Consider the following 27,948-nt stretch of genomic DNA (forward strand, 5'->3'; position numbering starts at 1 on the left):
ATGACAGAGCAGATAACCAAATCTAGGTTTACCCACGAAAAAGGCAATGGCACCCCACTCTAGTACTCTTGCTTGGAAAATCCCATGGACGGAGGAGCCTGTTAGGCTGCAATCCATGGGGTCGCTAACAGTCGGACACAACTGAGAGACTTCATTTACACTTTTATGCATTGGAGAAGGAAATGGCAGCCCACTCCAGTGTTCTTGCCTGGAGAATCCCAGGGACGGGGGAGCCTGGTGGGCTGCCGTCTATGGGGTCACACAGAGTTGGACACGACTGAAGTGACTTAGCATAGCATAGGTTTACCCAAATGTGCTCTTTCCATTTTCTCCTATGTCCTCTATTTTCCCAATACGTCTCCTCTACTAAGTCATTTTCATTCATATTTTAAGTGAGCATGCTTTCCAAATATTAACCAAATATTTCACTATTCAATTCACAAATTTACTCCCATAAATGTCCAGAGTCCCACTGGAAATAAAACACAAAGATACACAACCTATGTAGAAATCTGAAAGCATATACACCAACAAAGAAAAAAGAAGTCTTTTCAGAGTCTAGACAGTCTATGAAAACTAGGTTTTAAAGAAAACTTTGTCCCACAATTCTAGGCTATTTCTACATTAGCGAAAAAAGGTTAAATATTCATGAAAATTTTCTAGGACAAACTTATTTTGAAAATAATAATGCTATTACTGGGCTTCCCTTGTGGCTCAGTTGGTAAAGAATCTGCCTGCAATGCAGGAGACCCTGGTTCGATTTTTGGGTTGGGAAGATCTGCTGGAAATGGGATAGGCTGCCCATGCCAGTATTCTTGGGCTTCCCTTGTTGCTCAGCTGGTAAAGAATCTGCCTGCAATGTGGGATCCCTCGGTTGGGAAGATCCCCTGGAAAAGGGAAAGGCTACCCACTCCAGTATTCTGGCCTGAAGAATTCCATGGACTGTATAGTCATGGGGTCACAAAGAGTCAGACACGACTGAGCGACTTTCACTTTCAATGTCAATACTGGAGATGGCAATTTAAACCAAATGATTAAGGGACTCTTCTTTCTTAAATTCTTTCAGTACTTTTCTTCCTGCTCCAAGATTTACTATGGTGATTGCTCATGTATTAGCAGTATGGAAAAATCAAAATCATTAAAGGACTTCCCTTGTGGTCCAGTGGCTGGGACTCCACACTTCCAATTCAGAGGGGCTGGGTTTGATCCCTTGTGAGGGACCTAGATCCCATATGCTGCAACTATGAGTTTGCATGCCGCCAACTAACAAAAAAAGATCCCCGCACACCACAACAAAGACTGAAGATCCTACATGCCGCAGCTAAGACCTGGTGCAGCCAAATAAATCAATATTAAAAAAAAAAATTGTCATTAAGACATACCTCTTCTGAGTCTTGTGATTTGGTGGTTTCTTCATTCAAAACATATCGTCCTCTATAAAACTCCCTGATCCTTAAATTTAATGTTTCAGTTTCTTTTTTCAAGTTCTCATAACTTGGCAGTGGTTTAATGGCTGTATCTGAGGCTCTAAATGGTAAAGACTCATCCAAGCTGTTCAACTCCTGCAGGGCAGGGGAATGACTATCTGGATCAGAGTTCATATCATCTTCATCAAGTTCTTCTTCTTTAACCAGAGGGGTTGAGGAGGATTTTAGACATACAGATGCATAATTCTGGCCATACAAAAACCTCAAAGTTTCTTCTGTCTTCCACTCAATCAAAGTCTCTTTCAGGGCTTTAAGTAAGTTTGCCTTTGCAATTTCAGGGCACACCTGCAATGAACTGGAAGCTGACCCAGAAACTTGGTTTGATTTGGCAAATTTCCTCTTAAAATGTTCAGCACTTTTCTTACTTATGCCTACAAGAGTTACTTTTGAACTACTGTATTTAATATCAGAAATTTCTGAAGCTTCTAATTTTTTTTGCAGAGAACTATTTGAAGAAATCTGTGTATTTACATTCTGTAAATGAAGTTCACAAGCAGTAGCTTTCTCCTGATTATCTAATCTGCAATTGCCTAACTGCTCAATGACATCTACTACTGTTTGCTCTTTGCTTTCATGCTGAGAGTTAACTTTTTGACCAGCTTTCTTTTTCATTATGCTTTTTTCGTGCAGCTGTGGCCTTGTTGCATTTGGTCTGTTTCCTGGTAGAATGGAGGAAACAAAGTCTTGCTCATTATCACTGCTACTATCACTATGACTGCTAGAAGAACTAGATTCATAATGCTTCTCAAAATGGCCAGGACTGTCAATATCTGATGTTTTAATGGCTTTGCTGCATAACTGTATTTCTTCTCCAGAAGGACCACTGTTGAGAGAAAGAAATAAAAACTGTAACACAGAAACAAAATGTCCCAGAAAATTTGTACTTTGTAACTTTCAAGATAAAAATTTTATTCCCTAGGCAAGGCTTTATTTATAGGCTAATATTTACCTAGGCCTATATATACACACACACACATTTCAGAAGAAAGCTATAATTCTGTAATTTCTCTACATCATATCTGATATAGTTCTCTTTCCATCTTCTTCCCTTATCTTTTCTCCTTAATTATTTTAAAAGTGTTTTAAGAGTTGAGCAAAAAGAAGAAAAACAAAACAAGAAATCAAACCATATCTGCAAACAAAATCCCACAAACTAACACTCAATAATTTCATCCCACTGAATTATTTTGAATTTTGCTCACTCCAATTCTGTAATGAATCCCTAGTTTTTTTTTCTTTTAAGGTTTCTGATAACTTCATTACTGGTTTCTCAAAAAAAAAAAAAAATACTGTAGGAACTCTGTTCAGATTTTGAATATTTAAAAAAAGATGTTTAAGCATTTTCCAATTCTGGCTGATAGTTATGTAGAAAATTGCATTAAATGAAAAATATAAGAAAGTCATAGCAAAAGAAAAAGTTGGCAAATCAACATTAATCAATGAAAGATACTTGAAAGTCCAGAATTAAGACACAAGGATAATAATTAAAGACAACAGTTTTCCCTTTGACTATGTTACTTTAATTTTTAGATTAGGTTTATAAAAGATTAAAAAATATGAACGAGTAAAGGCAAAGAGAAGTGTTGTCTATACAAACGAGAAAGATGAGGGGAGGAGATCAATTACCCTTAAGCAAATGCACAAATGAGAACTTTAAAAGGTCAGGATGGGAAGGATTCTGGGTCAAGAAGTACTGCAAGAGTCATGAAAGGGTATACAGGAAATCTCTACTTTTCACACAATTTTTCTGTAAACTGCTCTCCAAAAACTGGCTATTCCAATTTTTAAAAAGGTTTTTAAAGTGAAATAAAGTAATTCAGCAACAAAAAAGCATGCTTGGGGAAAGTATAAAAGAAGAATAAAAGCAGAGTTGAAAATAAGGTTCTGGATAGAAATGGAGAAAAAAAGATAGTAAGTTTATTCAGTATCAGGTAACATTTTTAAAGTTAGAATTTAGCCTAGACAGTCATGGTCTACTGTAACTGAAGTACAATTTCAAAAAACTTAGAATAACTGAATTTTCATGTACACTTTCTCTCGGAATTGTAAGGTAATTACATTTTTCTATACTATTTCAAACCCATAAATTGAAGATTTATATCAATTAAAGAGTATCTAGCTTGTGCTCAATTCCATATAACTAAGGTAGTGATTAATAACCAGGAAAATTTACTCTGGAAGATAAAAGGGTATGTTTTGAGAGAAGATCGTGGCTGGGCAAGCAATGTCACTAGGAAAGTTTAGGAAAAAATACAACTTGGAATTTCTATTAATGCTTTAAACACTCTTTCAAATAATTAAATAGCTGATACATTAATGTTTGAAATTCTACAAAATAAGGCTATAAAAACCTTTCAACAAATGTAATTGGCACAATTTGGTTGACAAAGAAGCACAGTGTTTCAGATGGAAGCTGTATTTGTGTCGTATTTCAACAGGTTCAATTAGACTTCCTTGGTAGGAACAGCTGTACAGTAAATCATACAGATCAAACACATCATCTTACCATCACAAAAGAAAAAAAGCTGTACAAGGCAAATATTTCTTTGTGTGGGCTAGAATGGGCACTTACATAATGCACCAGCACAGGAAGTCCAAGAGTTCATATCACCTGGGTTACTCTTAATGTTTCTATTAACATGAATATACAGAAGGTAAGTGATACTGATTCAACCATACCTTTGTCCATCCTGTAGCAGCTGAAAATCAGGATGTCTGTGACAAGAACACAGGAATAAAAAATTGAAAGCACCTGATATGTCAAACACTTAAAGGTGGTTCATTATAACCACTTTGGACAGAAAATATAACAAAAAGCAAACAGTTCATATAAAAATTTTTAAGAAAAAATATTAAATGACAACATATTGTAAAACTCATCCACAAGAAATCTGGATTAATCTTTTTTGTCCAAAATTTTCTCATATTTCTGGACTAAGTTCCACAAGCCCAAGAGTTTCCCTGACTAACCTGCTAAAGTAAATCTCTCCCTTCTCTAAATTTTAGTCATCATTGTCTTTACAGTTAATACACATTAATCATGTACTCTTCTATGACCTAATACAGAAATTTTATCTTAAGTGTCTTACTTTTCATATGTTTAAGTCTAGTTTCTTAACTAGACTACAAGCTTGTTGAGGGCAGAGATTATTATAATTCTCCTGTATTTTGTTTATATGGTAAGACTTTTTGCCCTAATTGATAAAGCAGTTGTACTGCAGCATTGTTGTGAGGTATGTAGGTCAGGTGGTTTAACTCTAGGAAAGTTTTGCCTTGTAATATCAAAATCACATTTAGCTAGGCATCAAGGATATCAAAAACAGGAGGAAAAAGTTCTTACAAAGCCAAGTACAAAAGGAACAAATACAACAGCAAATGAGTTCAAGAGAACATGAAAAGTCTGTAAAGTACTACAGAAGTACTCAGAAAATGTACATCCTAAAAACTACATATTCAAAGAAGAACTAAATAAATGGATCAGTATTCTACATACTTACCAACAGATTCAGTATTGTCAAGGAGTCAGTTCTTCTCAACTTGATCTACAGATTCAATGCAACCCCAATCAAAATCCCAGCATGGATATCGACAAACTGATCCTGAAGTTTTTATGGAGAGGCAAAGACCCAGAATAGCTAACACAATACTAAAGAAGAACAAAGTTGGAGAATGACACTTCCTGATTCCAAGACTTACTATAAAGCTACAGTAATCAAGACAGGGCAGTGTGGCACTGGTGAAAGAAGAGACAAAAAAGATCAGTGGAAAAAAACAGAGAGGCCAGAAGCATCCCACATGGATACAGTCAACTGATTTTTAACAAAGGAGTAAAGGTAACACAATGGAGAAAATATAGTTGTTTCAAAAAATGATGTTCCACATGCAAAAAAATTATTCTAGACAGAGACCTTATACTCTTCACAAAAATTAACTCAAAATGGATTACAGACCTAAACGTAAGATGCAAAACTGTAAAACTCCTAGAAGATTACACAGGAGAAAACCTAGATGACTTTCTAGATACACACCAAAGGCATGATCCATGAAAAAAGAATTGATGAGTCAGACTTTATTAAGTTCTGTGAAAAATACTGTCAAGAGAATAAAAATATAAGACACAGACTAGGAGAAAACATTTGCAAAACACAAATTTAATCAAAGACTGTTATCCAAAATATCAAAGCGCACTTAAAACTCAACAAGAAAACAAACTCAATTAAAACATGGGCCCAAGACCTTAACAGATACCTCACCAAAGAAGAGAAACAGATGATAAATAAGTATATGAAAAGATGTTCTACACCACAGTTCATCAGGGAAATGCAAATTTAAAAAATAATGGAAAAACAAACAAAACAAAGAGACATCACTATACATCTTTAAGAATAACCAAAATTCAGACCATCAATAAGATCAAAAAGTCTGAATGTTTGTGTCCCCTCATCACCAAATTCATATGTTAAATCCTAACTCAGTGTGACAGTATTAGGAGGTGAGCCCTTTGGAAGTGATTAGGTCACAGGGGAAAATCTTTCTCCAATGGGATTAGTGTCTTTATAAGTGAGGCCAAAGAAATCCCTCTCCATCCTACCACATGAGGACAAAACCAGAAGTCTTCAACCCAGAAGAGGCCCTCACCCAATCACACTGGCACCCTGATCTCAGATTTAAAATCTCTATAGCTGTGAGAAGAAATTCTTCTTGTTTATAAGCTACCCAGTCCATGCCATTTTGTTGTATCAGCCTGAACAGACTAAGACATGCACCAAAGAGCTCCCCAAAGAAGATATACAGATGGCACACAAGCATATGAAAAGACGCCCTACCTCATGTGACATCAGAAGTGCAAATAAAATAATGAGATATTACTGAACACCTATTAGTATAGCCAAAATCCAGACAGAGCACTAACACTATCAAATACTGGTAAGGATGTGAAGAAAAAGAAACTCTCATTCATTGCTGGTGGGAATGCAAAATGGTACAGTCACTTTGGAAGACATCTTGGAGACATCTTACAGAAACTAAACATATTCTTTACCACACAATCCAGAAATCATACACAGTGGTATTTATCCAAAGGAGTTGAAAACTTATGTCTACACAAAAACCTGTATGCTATGCTTACAGTAGCTCTATTCATATGTCAAAACTTGGAAGCAACCAGGACATTCTTCAGTAGGCAAATGGATAAATTCTATAGTAAATTCAGACAATGAAATTTTATTCAGTGCTAAGAAGAAAAGAGCCATCAAATTATGAAAAAACAGGGAAAAAATTAAATGTGTTAAGTGACAGAATCCAGTTTGAAAAGGCTACATACTATATAGGACTCCAACTATATGACATTCTGGAAAAGGTATAACCACTGGGACAGTAAAAAGATAAGGGGTTACAGAAGTTTTAGAGTAGGAGATGAACAGGTAGAACACAAAGGATTTTTAGGGCTATAGAACTACTCTGTATGATAGTATAACGGTACCTTCAAGTTATTATACATCTGTCCAAACCCCAAATGGTTCAATACCAAGAGTGAGCCCTAGTGTAAACCATGGGTGTGGGTGATAATGATGTGTCAATGTAGGCTCATCTATGTATGCTCACTTTGATGGGGGATACTGATAGTAGGGGAAGTTAGGCATGTGTGTGGGCAGGGGCTTTATGGGAAAATCTCTGTGTCTTCCTCTCCATTTTGCTGTGACCCTAAAATTGCTCTAGTAAACAAAGTCAGTTAATAGAAAAAAAAAAAAAGAGTACATACAAGGAAATAGATGTGCACTAAAGAGAAACTAAGTCACTGAACATAAACTCCATTTAAAAGGAAAAACAGGGCTGCAATGAAGGTAATAGTGCCAAGAATTTCCGTTTTAAAAAGCGAAACTAAATGGATATATGGGACTGGAAGTCATTTCAGTTATGACATTTAAAGGCTGCCAATCAAAAACATCAGAGTTGCAAGTATCTTTCTATATAATTAAACATCACAGCATCAATCATATAACTATTGCCTAGATAATCCATTCATCTTTTGTTTAGCATACAAGGCACTGCAGGGGATGGATTCATTGGCAATCCTCTCCTTAGTTATGGGAGGCACTGCTAGCTGATTAAGGCATTCTTTCCCATTACACATCTAAGAACCACCCATCAGCATACATTCCTGTTCTAGAGATTCCCCTACAGTTCAGAAATTCCCCCAAGACCAATAATAAAAAATTCAGAAGACAAAATAAGGCAATAATCAGAGAGTTCCCTGAGAATAAAAATTTAATCTATTCTTTCCTTTCCTTAGTCCTTCAGCAATCATCCAAATTATTCTGTTTACCCTGCTTCTTCCCACTCATGAAAACTCTAGTCACAGGAGCTACCTTGGTTTGGTGTTACTCAAAGAAAACAAATGACACTGCTTGGATGGTGACAAGTCTTGACTTCTCCAGTGCATATTTATAACTCCCATTAAGAGCTTTTTTAGCATACTAAATAATATGCTAACGTCTACAACAGAGTGTTTTATTGCCTGTTGACTACTTCCTCCCACTTCCATTTGTAGTTTTCTCATTCTTCCTATCCCACATCCTCGACCGAGTCTTCTAGGCTAAAATTATCAAGGTCCAGTACCATGCAGCTGTCTGGCATTTGGTCCTACACCGGGATCTGAGTATCAGTGTAGGGAAAAAAAAATGTGTATAGACACAGTGATTCTCAACTAGATTCTTGTTCTAACTAAATGGCTAACCTGTAAATACAGGGTATATTCCATCATTCAACAAATTCCTCCAAAAATAAAATTCTGAAATATTATACATGTGGACTATTCTGGGTATGTTAAATAATACAAAGAATAAGTTCCTATTTTTAAGGACATTACAATTTAGTAGGAGGAAAATGCACATTCTAAGAGATTTACAAGTAACCATCCTCATGAGAGGAGAAGGCAGTGGCACCCGACTCCAGTACTCTTGCCTGGAAAATCCCATGGACGGAGCCTGGTAGGCTGCAGTCCATGGGGTCGCTAAGAGTCGGACACGACTGAGCGACTTCACTTTCACTTTTCCCTTTCATGCATTGGAGAAGGAAATGGCAACCCACTCCAGTGTTCTTGCCTGGACAATCCCAGGGACGGGGGAGCCTGGTGGGCTGCCGTCCATGGGGTCGCACAGAGTCGGACACGACTGAAGTGACTTAGCAGCAGCAGCAGCATCCTCATGAGAATGATGTGGCTACTACTATCATCCCACATTACAGATAAAAAGACTGAATATTGAAAGACTAAGCAGCGTGCAGAAAGTCACACAGCTAGTAAGTGGTAAACCCAGGTATCAAACCCAGCCAGCATGGCTCACAAGAACTATACTCTTGCGTCGTATAATTCAACAGAATATGTAATAAGTACCGTGAGAGAGAGATGAGTTGCTACAGGAAATTAAGAGAAGAAAGAAAAACTTCCTGCTGAGCCAATGATGACAAGCTTCAGATTCAGCTGTGCCTCTAACGAACAATAAAGTTTATACGTAAAGGCGTTTGAGGTGAATCCTATGGATTTTACAGGGAGGTTTTTTTTTTTCCTTTCCACTTTTTATTTCTGGACCGGTTGTTAATTTCTTTTTAAATTTTAAAAAATTTTTTAATTGAAGGATAATTGGTTTACAGAGTTTTGTTGTTTTCTGTCAAACCTCAACATGAATCAGCCAGAGGTACACATATATCCCTTCCCTTTTGAACTTCCACAAACCTCTCCCTTTTTTCTCTTTTGGTAAGTTACCAAGGTTAAATCTAGCCTATTTCTTAAAAAAAAACTAACACACATATACGCACACATAGAAAACAACTCTGTCCTTGAGCCATACAACCTCTCCCCTTTCACTGACAGACTTCTTTAAAGAAGTCTACACTCATCACTTCCAATTCGATTATCTCCTATTTAGTCCTCAGCCCTCTACCTCCTGACATCTGTATGTATGCATTACTTTACTAAAATGACTCTTGCTAAGATCACAAATAACCATAGGGCTGCTAAATCTAAAGAATAATTTTCAGATTTTTTTTTTCCTTTTCAGAGTAGAGGAAGAAGAATTAGAACAAAAGGAAGGGTTTGAAAGAGGAAGAAAATAGGAATAAATCATAAAGCAAGGCCTTGGTGAGAGGAGAATAGAATCAGTAACATACAAGGTACTGTACTAGCAATGAGGAGGCAGAGAAATGACATAGTATATGAAGAAAATAATGGAGATTCTAGTGGATGTCCTCAATCATTTCACTTAAGTGGTAAGTTATATCTACTAGGAGTTGGGGGTGTGGGGCTTCAACATTTAAGGAGAGAAAAGGTCTGAATGTATCAGTCATTAAGAAAGAATAAACATGTGAACACACTGTTGAGACTAGACAGAATCAACTGGAACAGGGCCACAGGAGTGTAGGCTTTGGTGCCAGATACATCTGGATTTAAATCCCAAATCTATATATATGAGCCAAGTGTTCTTGAGTGAGTCGCTAAAGCCTCAGTTTCACCATCCATAAAATGGGTACCAATACTTCCCTAGTATGTTGTGAGGATTGAAATGAGACAGCTTATCTAAAGTGCTAATTGGTCTTATTTGAGACCTTTACCCAATAATCTTGAGGAACAGGGGAAAAAAAAAAAGGATGACTGAATTTTGGGAAAGTGGACATGGTTGAAGGCTAAGGGAGAAAGAATCTGGGGTTGTCTGAGAGGATGATGTTACAACCGCTTACCATGGAGCTCAAGAAAACAAATTAAATGAGGGTCTGCCACCCTAGAAGAATAGAGCTAAGGTAGAGACAGGAGGTCAAAATGAGGTCACAAAGCACACTCAGGAGTGACAGCTGTAGATGAGAGAGAGGTTGTGGTCAGAGACGGGAAGCTCTTATTTCAAGATCTTGGAGGCAGAATAGTTCCAAATAAGAATAAGGTCCAAGTATGGCTGAATCAAGGGTAATACAAATGTACACATTATTCTAAATCATGAAGATATTTTAAGAAGTCCTATGAGACATCTCCAGAATTGCAACTTGATATTTTTTGAGAAAAACACTAAGAATTAAAAGAAAACTCAATCTCTAATGAATGAGGAAATTAGCATATACTGAGTGCTTTTTATGCGATAAATGTTTTAAAAATTGTGGTTAAAATATATACATATATAACATAAAACTGACCATTTAACCTGTTTTTAGCAACAGTCCAGTGGTATCAAGTACATTTACATTATTGCACAACCATCACCATCCATCTCCAGACTTTTTCATTCTCCCACACTTTCTGCTACGTGGTTCCATATATTATATTCTTTGATCCTCACATAACTCTCAACTTAACTTTTATAGATGAGGAAACTGAAGCTCGGAGGGGTAAAGTGATCCTTAAGGGGGTTCCCAAGATCACCACGTGTCTCAAGCAGTAAGATTTCACTTTAGGTCTTTGAAAGTCTAAGTTCTAACATGTTGCCTCTAATTAAAGCCAGAAAAAGCAACCCCCAAAGTTGTGATGAAACCATCTTTACATAACCCCTCCCATAGGAATTCAATATAGTTCATTATTTTCCTCTCTGTTGTTTCAGTTTTCTGACTTCATGTAAAGAAAACTATGTTGAACATTGTTTCTAGATGCTTTAAGAATGAACTTAATACTCTGATTTCCAATCTATAAAAGATAGAGAGGTACCTGACACTAAAATAAACTAAAATTGAGTTTGATGAGGTATTGAACAAAAGATTCCATATAAAACTTCAGTTTGTTTTTCCTATGAGCTGTTTTAGAAACACGGCACCAAGTCACATTACTTTCTTTTCTATCTGTTTTAGATGAAATTCAAAAGCTTTTTGTTAGAAATACCATTTTTCTTCAATCTAGGTACCTTCCATTCCCTTCATGTTGTCCTGAGACATTTAATCGAGATAATTTCAACTTTAAAAATAAGTAACCATGTTAAAGAATACTTTCAAGCTGGTTCTCCATGAACATTATTTTCACTAAATTATAAATCAGATGATTAACTGTAACTTTACCAAAGTAAGTCTAAAACTAGAAAAAGCACACCAAAAGACCTTGATGTGTGTTTGTATATATCACTTAGAATATTTGTATTATAAATAAACCAACAGAAGCAGCAGACTGCTATTCCCTCCTGTGGTGGGAATTTTTCAAATATGTTAAAAGCTGTTTCAGAAAGTTTTTAATCTGTCTACCAAGCAACAGAGGTGACTGTTCAGGAAGAGGTTATAGAAGTTGTTCTGCAGAGGTTTTTGGCTTCCGCACCTCTGAGATTATACTGTGTTTATTGCCAAGAAACATGTGTGAAAACCCCCTACGCTGGGCCACATGATGGCGCTTTCAGCTCTGTCAGCATTAACCATTTACCCCAATTTCATCTTTTAAATCAAACTTTGATTCTAAACGTTTGTCCTTCCTCCTTAGCTTTAACTCCTTATTTTTTAATTACAATTTTAGAAGATTCCCTCCTTCAAAGACTTGTCAGAGCCTCCAGTTAACCACAGGATTTATAAATGTAACTATATAGTACTACTACCTGAAGGAGCATGCTGTCTTAGGAACAAAACTGTATGTGGTCTGGTTCTGGCCACCAAGTGAATGAGAATTTTCTAACTCACAACACGAGAAGCCTCACACTGTGTCATACCCAGGCCATCTAGGTCACTGTTTTGTCTCTGACAGGGCATCAGGAGCCCTTCTGTGTAAAGCACTGCTGCTGTCCACGACATTAAAGACACACTCCAGATAGTTTTACCTTAATAAGGAAAACAAGGGAACACAAACCCTCTAAGACCCTTTCTGACTCCAAAGCCTCAATAGAAATATGGAGCTAGAATTCATGAATTTGTCTAAATTTTTCCTAAGCTGCTTTATACATTTTTACTAAGGAGGAAGTGAGTTCATTATGGCACAAAGTAATATTTGATAAATTTTAGGAGATAATATAGGCTTTAGTATTTTAGAATCTGGTGGATAGATTAATATTACTTTTCATAACAATGTAAGAAAAACCAAACTGAGTCAAATTTAACATTCTACTGACAAATGGTAAGATCATGGTGTCTCTGAATATGTAGATTTCAAGTTGTTTGAGACATACTATAAAATATTCTTGGTTTTTATTCATAATATAAAAACTTCAATTCAGTCTTTTATCAGCCTTCTACAAGACTAAAGAATTCTAATTAAAGTCAGTAACTTTTATTCTAAACTCTTAAATGAGACAGACTTCCCTAAAAGGTAGTATATATTTCCCTAGGCTTATGCTGATATTTTAAATTTTCATCATTTTTATAAATGAGACATTTCTTACCCAGAAAACTTTCAACTATAGCAGCAGTGACTGACTTAGAACTGTTAAAACATTAAAATGAAAGGGAACTAAGGTTAAATGCAAGTTTCTACTTTACAAATGAGGAAAATGAGATTCAGTGCTGATAAGACTTTCCTAGAGTAAAACAATACTAAAATCCTAAGCTGGATTCAACAAAACAGTGCTCTGCAGATCAGGACCAACCAGTTAAGGAGGTTGCTACCAGCATTTCAAAAAAAGCAACAGAGTAGAAAATAACAGAGGCTTTCCATGTAGTGAGGATAAACATTATTTCATAAAACTTTTTGTTCAGTTCTATGTATGTGTTGGATAAGGTAAAATGGTAAAAAATTCTGGAAATTGTTCATGAATACAGAGAACAAACAAGGGGTTGCCAGAAGGGAGACGGGTGTGTGTGTCGATGAAATAGGTGAAGGGGATTAAGAGGTACAAACCTCCAATTTTAAAAGAAATAAGCCACGGAGATGTAAAGTACAGCATAAGGAATATGGTCAATAATACTGTAATAACTTTGTATGGGAACAGATGGTTACTGGACTTATCATGGTAATCATTCCATAATGTATGTAATTATCAAATCACCACTAGTACACCTGAGACTAATATATAATACTGTATGTCAACCATATTTCAATTAAAAAAAGATTTTGGAAGTTATTACAATAAAATATCTAATTCTTTGAGTAGATTTTCAAATTTATTATTTTTAAATTATAATGAAAATAGCAATTAATATTAATAAAATTATAACTTGCAATTATGGTGATACAGCCGTCTATGGGGTTGCACAGAGTCGGACACGACTGAAGCGACTTAGCAGCAGCAGCACCTTATTTATTACAACTCGTTCAAAACTAATAAAAATATCTCTGCATTAAATACTAAATGTTGGCATTTTTTTTTTAAAGCCATTTTTTGCCTTTAAAAGATATACTATGGGGTGTAACATTCATACCTATGTGAACAGACTTTAAAATACATTTCTGTAAAGTTATGTGAACAGACTTTCTTTAAAATACATTTTTGTAAAGCTTATACGTACAGTATCTAGACAAGCCTTTTAAGAAAATATTGAATTCCAGAATTCTGATCATTAGCACACATAAAAATACCAAACATTTTTTGTGAAAAAACAGTGACCTCTAGTGGATTAAATAAACTGACATAATGTTTGCCTTTAAGAATTCAGAAATTAAGGTAACACTGATGCATCCAGTTATGAAAAATACTGACATGGTATACGGACAACTACTACGCATAAATAAGGGCTATAGTTACACTATGTACAATGTGATAACTGTATATTTATAAATTGCTCACTGGTTACTTCCAATCAAGAAAGAATCCTAGCTTTGTTCAGAATCTATAACTAGCTTAAGAAATACACTTATTCTTTCTGATCGTGTGTGATAATGAAGTTGGATTAAATTATCTCTAAGGATCCTTTCAGTTCTTTCATTGTGATCCTTTAATTCATCTTGCATACCAATGCCAGACTAAATTCTATTCAAAAATGTTGAGTGGCTCCTCAGCTCTTGAGTACATCCTACTCCTGTAAGTTTATTTTCTCATCTCTGCTTAAAGTTTTTCATTATGCGGTGTTTTAACCTCACTAACTTACATTATAGGTGCCCATTACAATAAGTCAAATTTGTTTCACTCAAGTGTATTTGTTTTGCTATCCCAATGAGATTTAAACGTAACCACAGAGATTGGCTTTCACACATGTGTGTGCACAAGCAGACGCATGCATCCTGCTGGGTAGTAAGAGTACACTGCCCTACCTACCTACTTTTATTTTTTGGCCGCACTGTGCAGCATGCAGGTTCTTAGCTCCCAGACCAGGGATGGAACCTGCACCCCCCTGTCCAGCAGAGGGCTGGACAACCAGGAAAGTCCCTACACACTTTAAATGTAAATTAAGTTGGTAAGTTTCAAAAAACCAAGGGCATTTTTATCTTTCATTTTAGTGAGGTGGGGAAGGGTATATAAAGTAGAATTTCAAGAACCATAAATATAAATTGACAGAGCTTCATATTTTGGGAAAAAACTAGGCATTCTGAAGATAGGATGGTAAGATTTTGGGAAAAGGTTAGAGGAAGGAATGTTTTTAAATTAGTTAAAGGAAGTACCAATTTGAAGAAAACAGATGGCAGGAAAGGTGCTTTGATAAACGGTTTTGAAGCAGATATGTGGATGGACTAAAGGAGAGCGCTAAGTTCAAGAAGTAGAAAAAAGATCTCTGGAAGCAAAGCTAAGAACTCAAGCAAACATCAGTTTGAACACTGAGAAATGTAATATGTTGCTGTCATTAGAACTGAGGAGGCAATGGCAGCTCTCGTGAAAGAAATTTAGATTGGGTCATTTATTTTTCTGGAGTTGAGCTGTAGGAGTTGCTTGTATATTTTTGAGATCAGTTGTTTGTCAGTTGCTTCACTTGCTATTCTCCAAAGAAGACATACAGATGGCTAACAAACACATGAAAAGATGCTCAACATCACTCATTATCAGAGAAATGTCATGTATTTGCATGTCATACATGCAAATCAAAACCACTATGAGGTACCATTTCACACCAGTCAGAATGGCTGCGATCCAAAAGTCTACAAGCAATAAATGCTGGAGAGGGTGTGGAGTAAAGGGAACCCTCTTACACTGTTGGTAGGAATGCAAACTAGTACAGCCACTATGGAGAACAGTGTGGAGATTCCTTAAAAAACTGGAAATAGAACTGCCTTATGATCCAGCAATCCCACTGCTGGGCATACACACTGAGGAAACCAGAAGGGAAAGAGACACGTGTACCCCAATGTTCATCGCAGCACTGTTTATAATAGCCAGGACATGGAAGCAACCTAGATGTCCATCAGCAGATGAATGGATAAGAAAGCTGTGGTACATATACACAATGGAGTATTACTCAGCCATTAAAAAGAATACATTTGAATCAGTTCTAATGAGGTGGATGAAACTGGAGCCTATTATACAGAGTGAAGTAAGCCAGAAAGAAAAACACCAATACAGTATACTAACACATATATACGGAATTTAGAAAGATGCTAACAATAACCCTGTGTACGAGACAGCAAAAGAGACACTGATGTATAGAACAGTCTTATGGACTCTGTTGCAGAGGGAGAGGGTGGGAAGATTTGGGAGAATGGCATTGAAACATGTATAATATCATGTATGAAATGAGTTGCCAGTCCAGGTTTGATGCACGATACTGGATGCTTGGGGCTGGTGCACTAGGACGACCCAGAGGGATGGTATGGGGAGGGAGGAGGGTTCAGGATGGGGAACACATGTATACCTGTGGCGGATTCATTTTGATATTTGGCAAAACTAATACGATTTGTAAAGTTTAAAAATAAAGTAAAATTTAAAAAAAAAAATTTAGAAAGAATTATTAAGAGAAAAAATGATAGTTAAAAAGGTGCTTATAACTTTCCAGAAACATTGGACAATGCTACAATCTTTTATCTCCAAATAAGAAAGTCAGGCTGGCAGAGAAATGATGAGCAATTTAGTCTCTGTAATGTTTAATTCAATTAACAAAGGCCACACTGTAGTATATTCAACATATTCTAAACCACACAGAATTGGCTCAGCAGGCAAAGGCGTCTGCAAACAAAGCTACTGTCACCAGTACAACTGATGCCAGGTGAACATACAGCAGTGCTGTTACTTGAGCATCCAGTAAGATTATTTAGCATGTATCTTATTTTACCTCAAATAACACTGCTTTGTGTTATAATATTCTCTATCAAACATGAATTACTTGAGATATTATCTCATTAATTTAAGCCTTTGTATAGATATATAACAATAATTTTTGTTTCCTCTTTAACATTATGGCAACTTTCCTTCAGTAATGAATTCTCTTTCAAATTCAGCAACTACTAAAATGTTATAAATGTTCAAACATTTCTCAAAAGGCAACAACCCATGAGTGTCTATAAACTTTTTTGCTAAAAATGACTCTTTAAATTGGCTTTTTTAAATTTATAAAATATTGTACTGACTTTTAATAAAGATTAAATTAAATAATAAATTATTTAATAAGTTAGAAAACAAAATTAGAAATAATTATTAAACTAAATAAATTAGTTCTAATTAATTAAATTAGAACTTTTTAACCTTAGTACATAGTTAAGAACTATGTACAGAGGTTCATAACACTGTACAGGAGGCAGTAACCAAAACCATCCCAAAGAAAAAGAAATACAAGAAGGCAAAGTGGCTGTCTGAATGGCATTACACATAGCTGAGGAAAGAAGAGAAGCAAAAAGCAAAGGAGAAAGGGAAAGAAATAACCAACTGAATGCAGAATTCTAGAGATAAGAAAGCCTTCTTAAATGAACAGTGCAAAGAAGTAGAGGGGAAAAAAAAATAGAATGGGAAAGACTAGAGATCTCTTCAAGAAAATTAGAGATACTAAGGGGACATTTCACCTAAGGATGGGCATGTAAAGGACAGAAATGGTAAGGACCTAACAGAAGCAGAAGAGATTAAGAAGAGGTGGCAAGAATGTACAGAATGACTACACAAAAAAGATCTTAATGACCCAAAAACCACAATGAAGTGGTCACTCACCTAGAGTCTGAAGTCAAGTGGGTCTTAGAAACCATTACTACAAACAAGGCTAGTGGAGGTGATGGAATTCCAGCTGAGCTATTTTATATCCTAAAAGATGATGCTGTCAAAGTGCTACACTCAGTATGTCAGCAAATTTGGAAAACTCAGCAATGGGCACACGACTGGAAAAGGTCAGTTTTCACTCCAATCCCAAAAAAGGGTAATGCCAAAGAATGTTCAAAATACCATACAATTTTGCTCATTTTGCATGCTAACACAGTTATGCTCAAAATCCTTCAAGCTAGGCTTCAGCAGTGGTGAACTGAGAACTTTCAGATGTACATGCTGTGTTTAGAAAAGGCAGAGGAACCAGAAATCAAATTACCAAGATCCTTTGGATGACAGAGAAAGCAAGGCAATTCCAGAAAAACATCTACTTCTGATTCACCGACTATGCTAAAGCCTTTAACTGTATGGATCACAACAAATTGGAAAATTCTTTCAGAGATGGAAATACCAAACCACCTTACTTTAGAAACCTGTATGTGGGTCAAGAAGCAATGATTAGAACCTTACATGGAACAACTGACTGGTTCCAAACTGGGAAAGGGGTACGACTAGGCTGTATATTCTCACTCTGCTTAATTTAGTTTATATGCAGAGTACATCATGCAAAATACCAGGATGGATGAATCACAAGCTGGAATCAAGACTGACAGGAGATATATCAACAACCTCAGATATAGAGATGACAAGACTCTAATGGTAAAAAGTGTAGAGGAACTAAAAAGCCTCTTGATGGGGATGAAAGCGGAGAGTGAAAAAGCTGGCTGAAAACTCAGCGTTCAAAAAACAAAGATCACGGCATCCAGTCCCATCACTTCAAGGCAAATAGATGGGGAAAAAGTGGAAGCACTGGCAGATTTTATTTTCTTGAGCTCCAAAATCACTGCAGATGGTGACTGCAGCCGTGAAATTAAAAGACGCTCGCTCCTTGGAAGAAAAGCTATGACCAACCTAGACAGCATATTAAAAAGCAGAGACACCACTTTGCCAACAAAGGTCTGTCTAGTCAAAGCTATTGTTTTTCCCGTAGTCATGTACAGATGTGAGAGCTGGACCATAAAGAAGGCTGAGTGCCAAAGAATTGGACTTTCGAAATGTGGTGCTGAAGAAGACTCAAGAGTCCCTTGGAGTGCAAAGGAGATTAAACCAGTCAATCCTAAAGGAAATCAACCCTGAAAATTCATTGGAAAGACTGATGCTGAAGCTCCAATACTTTGGCCACCTGATTTGAAGAGCCAACTTGTTGTAAAAGACCCTGATGCTGGGAAAGACTGAAGGCGAAAGGAGAAGAGAGTGGCAGAAGACGAGATGGTTGCAGAGCATCACCCACTCAATGGGCATTGAGCAAACTCTGGAAAAGAGTGAAGGACAGGAAGCAGTCCATGGCACTGCAAAGAGTCGGACATGACTTAGTAACAGAACAGCAAGATACAGTTCTCTAGGTGGCACGAGTGGTAAAGAACACTTCTACCAATGCAGCAGACAGAGACATGGGTTTGATCCCTGGGTTGGGGAGATCCCCTGGAGGAGGGCATGGCAACCCACTCTAAAATTCTTGCCTGGAAAATCCCATGGATGGAGGAGCCTGTTAGGCTACAATCATGGGGTTACAATGAGTTAGACACAACTGAAGCGACTTAGCACATGGCATGCACATACAGCTTCCTAACAAAGTAAGTTCAGTTGGATCTAAGATCCTGTACCTTCTGGAAAAATTTAAAATTCTCATCCCAGGATTATTATATTATTAGGATTAATAGAAATAACCATGAGAGCAGGAAGCAAAGTTCATTTTGTTCTTAAAGCTAAAACAGAAAACAAGTAACATCTGTAGGTACTTTCTGATTTTAAGTGTAAAATCCTTAAAAATTCTGCTTGAAATATAACCATTTCCCCACAATGAAAATGTATATAATAAATGCATTCCAAAGAAAACTAACCTACTCTTTACATATCTCAAAAACTATAAAGAAATATATGAACAAATATATACATAATGATTTAAATTACCTTTCTTCCTCGCGAATCCACACTGGACTTTTAGGAATTTGTGCTTCAAAAAACTTAGATGCTTTATAACAAAAATTGCTGCAAAAACACTGAAAAGAACATTTTAAAACCAGCAACTTATTGTTCTTATTTGAAATACAATTTATGTACAGAAGAGAATATAAAACATAAATATGTAGTTCACAGAAAAAAAAAATCCAAGAATTGACCACTCAAGTTAAGAAATAAGATTTAGTACCTTTGAAGGCTTTTCTGTGTTCCTCCCCAATCGCATCGCTTTCCACATTCCCCAGAGATAACCACTATCATAAATTCTATTACTCATTCCTTTGCTTTCTTTCAGTCTTGCTACTGACATTTAGTTTTGCCTATTTTTAAACTTTGTCTAAATGGAATAATATTATGTATTCTTGTATTCTGTTCCACATCATGTTTTCCAGAGTCATTTATGTAGCCATAGCGTATGCATTTACACTGTGTATTACATTCCATTGCCTAAGTATTACTACCTTTTAGTTACCGTTTAAGAACAATGAGTTGCTATTTTTTGTTATCATTACCATGTTACATGAACCTTTTTTAATTACAATTTTTACATTAAAAAAATTGTGGGATGATACACAAAATTCATCATCTTACACATTTTTAAGTGTTCAGGTCAGTGGCTTTAAGTACCTCTTACTATTTTGCAACTATCACCATCATCCATCTCCAGAAATCTTTTCATCTTACAAAACTGAGACTTCACACCGATTAAACTGTAACTCCCCATTTCCACCTCCTGTGACAAAAACCATTCTACTTTCTGTCTCCATAAATTTGACTACTCTCAATTATGTTACATAAGTAGAATCATAGACTATTTTTCCTTTTGTACTGGCTTATCTCACTTAGAACAATGTCTTCATTCAGTTGTAGCTGTGTCAGAATTTCTTTCCTTCTGAAGGCTAAATAACATTCTATTTTATGTACTGAATATGCACCATATTTTGTTTATCCTACTAGGAACATTCATGGGCTTCCCTGGTAGTTCTGATGGTAAAGAATCTGCCTGCAATACAGGAGACCCAGGTTCCATCCCTGGGTCAGGAAGATCCCCTGGAGGATGAATGGCAACCTTCCCCCATATTCTTGCCTGGAAAACCCCATGGACAGAGGAGCCTGGCAGGTTACAGTCCACGGGGACACAAAAGAGTCATACACATCTGAGCAACCAAGCAGCAGGCTACAGTCCACGAGGTTGCAAAAGAGTCGGACACGTCTGAGCAACTAAGCACAAGGAACACTGATACACATATGTACTTGTGTACACAGGTTAAATAAGAAAGAGTTTATACCAAAGAACAGAATGGTCTCAAAGAATGTGTAAATTTGACTTTAACAAATTTGATTTTGCCAAACAGTTTCTGAGAAAGGTTGTATCAATATTTATTTGACCAGAAGTATGAATCTGTGGTCAGTTATGTGTGAGAAATGTAACTCCTGATTTGTAGCTTATCTTTTCACTCTTGTTTTAGAACTTCTAATGAGCAATGTTGTCTATTTTAATGTAGAAAAATTTATCAGTTTTTCCTCTATGGTCTATAATTTTCTATCTTATTTAATAAATTCTCTCCAAGTTCTAAAAACATATTTTTTTACATTTAGGTTCTTAATCTACCTAAAATTGATCTTTGTATACACACTCTAATAGCTATCATTTTTTCTGTATGGATAATTGGGCTTATATAATTTATTAAAAAACCCATCCTTTCTCCACTGATCTAAAATACTCCTGATGTCTTATGTTCAGTGTCCACATAAGTAGTAGAAGTCTGTTTCTGGCTCTCTATTCTGTTCTATGATTCACTCACCTGAATTCATGCCAATATGCAATTTTTAAATGTTCACATACTAATTAAAGTGTAAGCAAAAAAATTTTTGAATGCTATAAATATTTATAAACGAAAAACTTTTAACATAGTCATTTTCTAAAAGGCAAAATTTTAAACAGATATTTTTAGAATTCCATTTAGTATAATATTAAATATTAACTCCCACAGTGATGATAATCTTTAAACTTACCTTTCTTTCAGTAATATCATAGACTTTATTAGTTTTGGTAGAAATTTTATATTTCTGTTTTGGTACCTAAAGAAAAGAAAGTATAGTGTATGATAGAATTCAAGTAATAAACATGAACTTTATGGTTAACATTAAGTCATCTACATATTGTATCTTTGGCTAACCCACATCATTAGTTCATGACCTCGGTTTTATTTATTGTTCTTTTTACATGGTATTTTGGTAAATACGAAAGTTAAAAGTCTACATGTTCAAGAAAAAAAAGTTACTTACAATTCCTAGCTTGTTCTGACATAAAGGATAGCCACAGAGTTTGATAATAGAACGCTCATCCACAACATCACTATAGTGAGCAGGTGTGATGAATTTCCCCTGCAACGAAATGAGAGGGGCACTTACTTGACCAGATTATTCAAAAAGTTTATTTATCAGCTCTTTAGGCCTCATTGATCTTATATGAAAACACAGGGATCGTAAAAGTACCAATCTTATAGGTTTGATGTACCGATCTCATAGATTTGATAGAATCAGAGGAGAAAATAAAGGAAAAGCACTTAGAAAAGTGCTTCTAGACACATTCTAAGTACTTAGGAAATGTAAGTTATTATTTAAAAAACACAAACCCATAAAACCCCTAAAATTTCTGCCATAGTAAACTATACATCTTTGTAGATTATACAATTCATGAAATAATTGAGGCAAGAGGAAGAGGTGATGCTATTCTGATTACTATATCAAAGGAAAATATTAATAGTATATTTTTTATTTTTAAAAGTGTTACTCAAAAATAAAAATAAAATTATATACAATTTTACCTATTTCTGAAAGCATAGTCTTATAAACAAAGTATATTAAAGGTGTCATTGTGACTCCTGAACAAATTTTTGTGCAAAATCTTCCATCTTCTGAAAAAACACAACAGTGAGGTGACAGTTATAAGCTAACACCAAATATTTTTCTTTGACATTTTCTTGTTCAAATAATCTCAGATCTACCACCCAGAATGATGGGTTGGCTATGTCAGTAGGCTAGAGGGGAATGTTTAAAGGCAAGAGATAGAGTGATGAAGAAAGTCTCAGAAGAGGAGGAAGAAGATGAAGTTGAGCAAATAGGTGGAAGGATGGGTCAAGGCAAAGAAGAATGTCCCCTCTTCTGATGAGGAGGAGTAAAGGCGAGGCTAAGTAAGCTAAGGTGAGCAAGGGAGTGCAGTAGAGAAAAAAATCCAGGTGTCTGCTGTGTTCTCCATGAGTTAGGCAACAGCTTAGCGGAATGGAGTATGGAATTGGGGAAAGCAGTAATGATGGGAAGAGTGGCAGTGGGTGGTTAGAAAGGGTGCTAATTACAGATATAAATGAAATATATATATATATATATATATTATATAAAAAATAAACAAGGCCCTGCTGTATAGCACAGAGAACCACAGCAGAGTCAGAGATGATTGAGTGACTAAGCATGCATGTGCACACACACACAAGTGTAACTGAACACTTGGCTGTATACCAGAAACTAACATTACATTGTATACTAACGGAACTTCAATAAAAAAACAACAAACAAACAAACCTCAGTTCTTGAGACAAAGCAGCATTTCTGGTTTGTCTTTAGAGTCATCGAGTATGGAGATTCTGATGCAGTTACCCGTATCAATTTAAATATTGTCATATTTATATTCCTCTTGTTTAGGAAAATCTCTGAGCCACACCAAGAATTATTTCTACAATAAAATCTCTAGCTTTAATTTTCCATTTCTTTTTTCTCATAAGGATTATGAGGATATAACACACATTTCAAGTTTTTAATGCAATAAAGCCATTAATGAAAACAAAAATAATTTTTAATGTAAATGATAATTCTCATGTGTTGATTAAACCATAGGGGGTCTGTATCTCATGTTTTTAAAATATCAAAATGAATGAAGTTACATTAACAGAAATAATGATTTTCTATTACTAAAACAGGACAACATACAGCCTATGAAAAAAGGACATGGCAATCAGCAGTGCAAAGCAATGAAAATCAAGTGAGATTAGCAGACTGGTTAAAAGAACTACTATTAAGGGATAAAACGTGCATGTTACCTCTCTCAAGTACATTTTAAAGTCATTATAAAACAAAGAATGCATAATAGTAATAGCTGGTTATCTTTAAATGCACAAATTATATAGCGTGTGACTGACAACAAATTCAAAGATTTCAATAATGCAAGGAAGTTTCATGTTATACCGATTTAAAGACTTTATACTATGGAAGTGTTAGTCTCTCAGTCATGTCTGATTCTTTGCAACCCCATGAACTGCAGCCCAATAGGCTCTTCTGTCCATGGGATTCTCTAGGAAAATATACTGGAGTGGGTAGTCATTTCCTTCTTCAGGGGATCTTCCCTACCCAGGGATCAAACTGAGGTCTCCTGCATTGTAGACAGTATCTTCACCATCTGAGCCACCAGGGAAGCTGGTGGCAAACCACTTCAGCGTTCTTGCCTTGAGAACCCCATGAACAGTACGAAAAGGCAAAAAGGTATGACACTGAAAGATGAGCCCCCAAGGTCAGTAGGTGTCCAATGTTACTGGAGAAACAGTTCCAGAAAGAATGAAGAGAGTGGACTGAGGTGGGAATGTCTCCTAGTTGTGGATGTGTCTGGTGGTGTATAGTCTGATACTGTACAGAACAATAATGCATAGGAACCTGGAATGTTAGGTACATGAATCAAGGCAAATTAGATGTGGTCAACCAGGAGATGGCAAGAGTGAACACTGACATCTTAGGAATCATGGACAGGTGATGATGGACAGGAATGGGTGAATTTAATTAAGATGACCATTATATCTACTATGGTGGGCAAGAATCCCTTAGAAGAAATGGAGTAGCCCTCATAGTCAACAAAAGAGTCTGAAATGTAGTACTTGGGTGCAATCTCAAAAATGAGAGAATGATCTCGGTTTGTTTCCAAGACAAATCATTCAACAACACAGTAATCCAAGTCTATGCCCCAACCACTGACACTGAAGTTGAATGTTCTATAAAGACCTACAAGACATTCTAAAACTAACACCAAAAAACTATGTCCTTTTCATCACAGGGGATTGGAATGCAAAAGCAGGAAGTCAAGAGATACCTGAAATATCTAGCAAGTTTGGCCTTGCAGTACAAAATGAAGCAGGGCAAAAGCTCACAGAGTTTTGTCCAGAGAACACACTGGTCATAGCAAATATCCTCTTCCAAAACACAAGAGATGGCTCTACATGTGGACATCACCAGATAGTCAATACTGAAATCAGACTGATGATATTCTTTGGTGCCAAAGATGGAGAAGCTCTATACAGTCAGCAAAAACAAGACCGGGAGCTGACTGTGGCTCAGATCATGAAGTCCTTATTACAAAATTCAGACTTAAACTGAAGAACGCAGGGAAAACCACTTGGCCATTCAGGTATGACCTAAATCAAATCCCTTATGATTATAAAGTGGAAGTGCAAATAGATTCAATGGATTAGATCTGATAAGGGTATCTGAAGAACTATGGACAGAGGTTTGTAACACTGTACAGAAGACAGTGACCAAAACCCTCCTAAAGAAAAAGAAATGCCAAGAAGGCAAAGCAGTTGTCTTAGGAGGCCTTACGAACAGCTGAGAAAAGAAGTGAAGCAAAAGGCAAAGGAGAAAGGGAAAGACACACCCAACTGAAGGCAGAGTTCCAGAGAACAGCAAAGAAGAAAGCTTTCTTAAATGAACAATGCCAAGAATTAGAGGAAAATGGGAATGGGAAAGATTAGAGATCTCTTCAGGAAAATTGGAGATACCAAGGGAACACTTCATGCAAAGATGAGCACAATAAAGGAGAGACACAGCAAAGACCTAACAGAAATGGAAAAAGTTAAAAAGAGGTGGCAAGAATACACAGAACTGTATAAAAAAAGGTCTTAATGATCCAGATAATCGCAATGGTGTGGTCACTCACCTAGAGCCTGACATCCTAGAGTGTGAAGTGAAGTGGGCCTTAGGAAGCATTACTACAAACAAAGCAAGTGGAAGTGATGGAATTCCAGCTATTTCAAATCCTAAAAGATGATGCTGTTAAAGTGCTGCACTCAATATGTTAGCAAATTTGGAAAATTCAGCAGTGGCCACAGGACTGGAAAAAGTCAATTTTCATTCCAATCCCATAGAAGGGCAATGCCAAAGAATATTCAAACTAACATACAATTGTGCTTATTTCACATCCTTGCAAGGTAATACTCAAAATCCTTCAAACTAGGCTTCAACAGTACATGAAGTGATAACTTCCAGATGTAAAAGCTGGGTTTAGAAAAGGCAGAGGAACAGAGATCAAACTGCCACATACACTGGATCACAGAAAAGGCAAGAGAATTCCAGGAAAACATCTACTTCTGCTGCATTGACTACAATAAAGCCTTTGACTGTGTGGATTACAACAAACTGTGGAAAATTCTTCAAGAGATTCTCCCAAGAGATGGGAATACCAGACCACCTTACCTGCCTCCTGAGAAACATGTGTATGCAGGTCAAGAAGCAGTAGTTGGAACCAAACACGGAACCAATGGACTGGCTCAAACCTGGGAAAGGAGTATGTTCAGGCTGTATATTGTCACTCTGCTTAATTAACAAATGCAGAACACATCATGCAAAATGCCGGGCTGGACGAATCACAAGTTGGAAGCAACACTGCTGGGAGAAATGTCAATAATCTCAGATATGCAGATGATACCACCCTAATGCCAGAAAGCAAAGAGGAACTAAAAAGCCGCTTGATGAGGGTGAGGGAGGAGAGTGAAAAAGCTGGTTTAAAACTCAACATTCAAAAAACTAAGATAATGGCATCTGGTTCCATCACTTCATGGCAAACAGATAGGGAAAAAATGGCAACAGTGGCAGATTTTATTTTCTTGGGTTCTAAAATCACTGAAGATGGTGACTGCAGCCATGAAATTCAGATGCTTGCTCCTTGGAAGAAAAGCTATGACAAACCTAGACAGCATTATTAAAAAGCAGAGACACCACAATGCCAACAAAGGTCCATATATAGTCAAAGCTATGGTTTTTCCAGTAGTCATGTATGGATGTGAGAGTTGGACCATAAAGAAAGTTGAGTGCCATATAACTGATGCTTCCGAATTCTGGTGCTGGAGAAGACTCCTAGGGTCCCTTGGACTGCAAGGAGATGAACCAGTCAATCCTAAAGGAAATCAACCCTGAGTATTCACTGGAAGGACTGATGCTAAAGCTCTAATACTTTGTCCACCTGAAGTGAAGGGCCGATTCATTATAAGGGACCCTGACACTATGAAAGATGGAAGGCAAAACAAAAAGAGGAGGGCAGAGGATGAGTTGGTTAGACAGTATCATCGACTCAATGGACATGAGTTTGAGCAAACTCCAGGAGATAGTGAAGGATAGGGGAGCCTGGAGTGCTGTAGAACATGGGGTCGCAAAGACTCCAACATGACTGACTTAGCCACTGAACAAAACAACAACATAATATAGAAGTAATAATTTATCAATACATACACACTCCCTTAGGAATTCTTCTGAAATATTCTCTTCTAAAAGCTGTTCCACAATATGTAAAGCTTTTCTCTCAAACTCAATCTTCTTTCTCACAGCTGCTTCTAGTTCTGCTTTCCTAAAATTAAAAAAAAATGGTATTTAAGTTATTCTACTTAAGTTTTAGCATAGCCAATTTTCTACATTTTAAAATTAAACACTAACAATGTACTATTTTGCTATTAAGGTTAAATGTATATTTTTAAATGCTGTTCCTTTTGATCCAGTATTTTTCAAAAGGGAAACAAGGTACTTGTTATTGACGTCTGTCATAACAGGATTATTTGACTTCCAGGGCTCAGAGAACAAGGAAGAATTTAGAGTATCCTACAGAAAAGAAAATGGGAGGAAATCTTTTTTTGCCAGTTAAGTCTCTATCATTATTGAAATGATAATTTATCATTCTCTATCATTTCTCTGAGCTTTTACCTAAAAATGGAGGCTTTTCCCTTGAAATCATTAGAAATCAGAAGGGAATGGAGAAGAAAAATATGATTTTGGTTGTTCTCTAAATACAAATTCTTTGTGCTAATTCTCAAATGTTAACTAAATGGCCAGCCTGGTTTAACAGGACAGTCATATTCACAAAGAAGTATTTACTTAATTTTGTTGTAAAGTCTTACTAAATAACTATACTGGTATGACTATACGGTTCAGGAAAACAACAATCTAGGAGGCACCAGTGAAGATCTGTCAGCCTCTGTGGGCCCCACACATATAAAAGCAGAGGCTATCTGATCAAAAAATGGTCCTAACACAGTGTCCTCAATTCCAGCTGCAGTTTAGGGATCATCTGATGAGACCTTTTTTAAAAAAGATACCATGCTCAGGTC

General features: G+C 36.3%; 1 protein-coding gene across 10 annotated transcripts in view; it reads right to left on the minus strand.

The window, feature by feature from the left end:
- The window catches only part of RPAP2 (RNA polymerase II associated protein 2), a 127,688-nt gene that overhangs the window by 94,501 nt on the left and 5,239 nt on the right, over positions 1-27,948 (minus strand). For all 10 annotated transcript variants that reach the window (XR_003510300.1, XR_003510301.1, XM_027536515.1 and 7 more), the window contains exons 3-8: positions 27,080-27,194; positions 21,824-21,922; positions 21,551-21,616; positions 19,487-19,575; positions 4,167-4,202; positions 1,383-2,310 (exon numbers count right to left, since the gene is read on the minus strand). Coding sequence is in view for 8 of the 10 variants with exons in the window: in XM_027536515.1 (XP_027392316.1) it covers positions 1,383-2,310; positions 4,167-4,202; positions 19,487-19,575; positions 21,551-21,616; positions 21,824-21,922; positions 27,080-27,194 (1,333 nt within the window). In the remaining 2 variants the exon portion in view is untranslated. The remainder of the gene's footprint in view (positions 1-1,382; positions 2,311-4,166; positions 4,203-19,486; positions 19,576-21,550; positions 21,617-21,823; positions 21,923-27,079; positions 27,195-27,948) is intronic.

The sequence above is a fragment of the Bos indicus x Bos taurus genome, chromosome 3, assembly GCF_003369695.1.
Source record: "Bos indicus x Bos taurus breed Angus x Brahman F1 hybrid chromosome 3, Bos_hybrid_MaternalHap_v2.0, whole genome shotgun sequence".
NCBI lineage: Eukaryota > Metazoa > Chordata > Mammalia > Artiodactyla > Bovidae > Bos > Bos indicus x Bos taurus.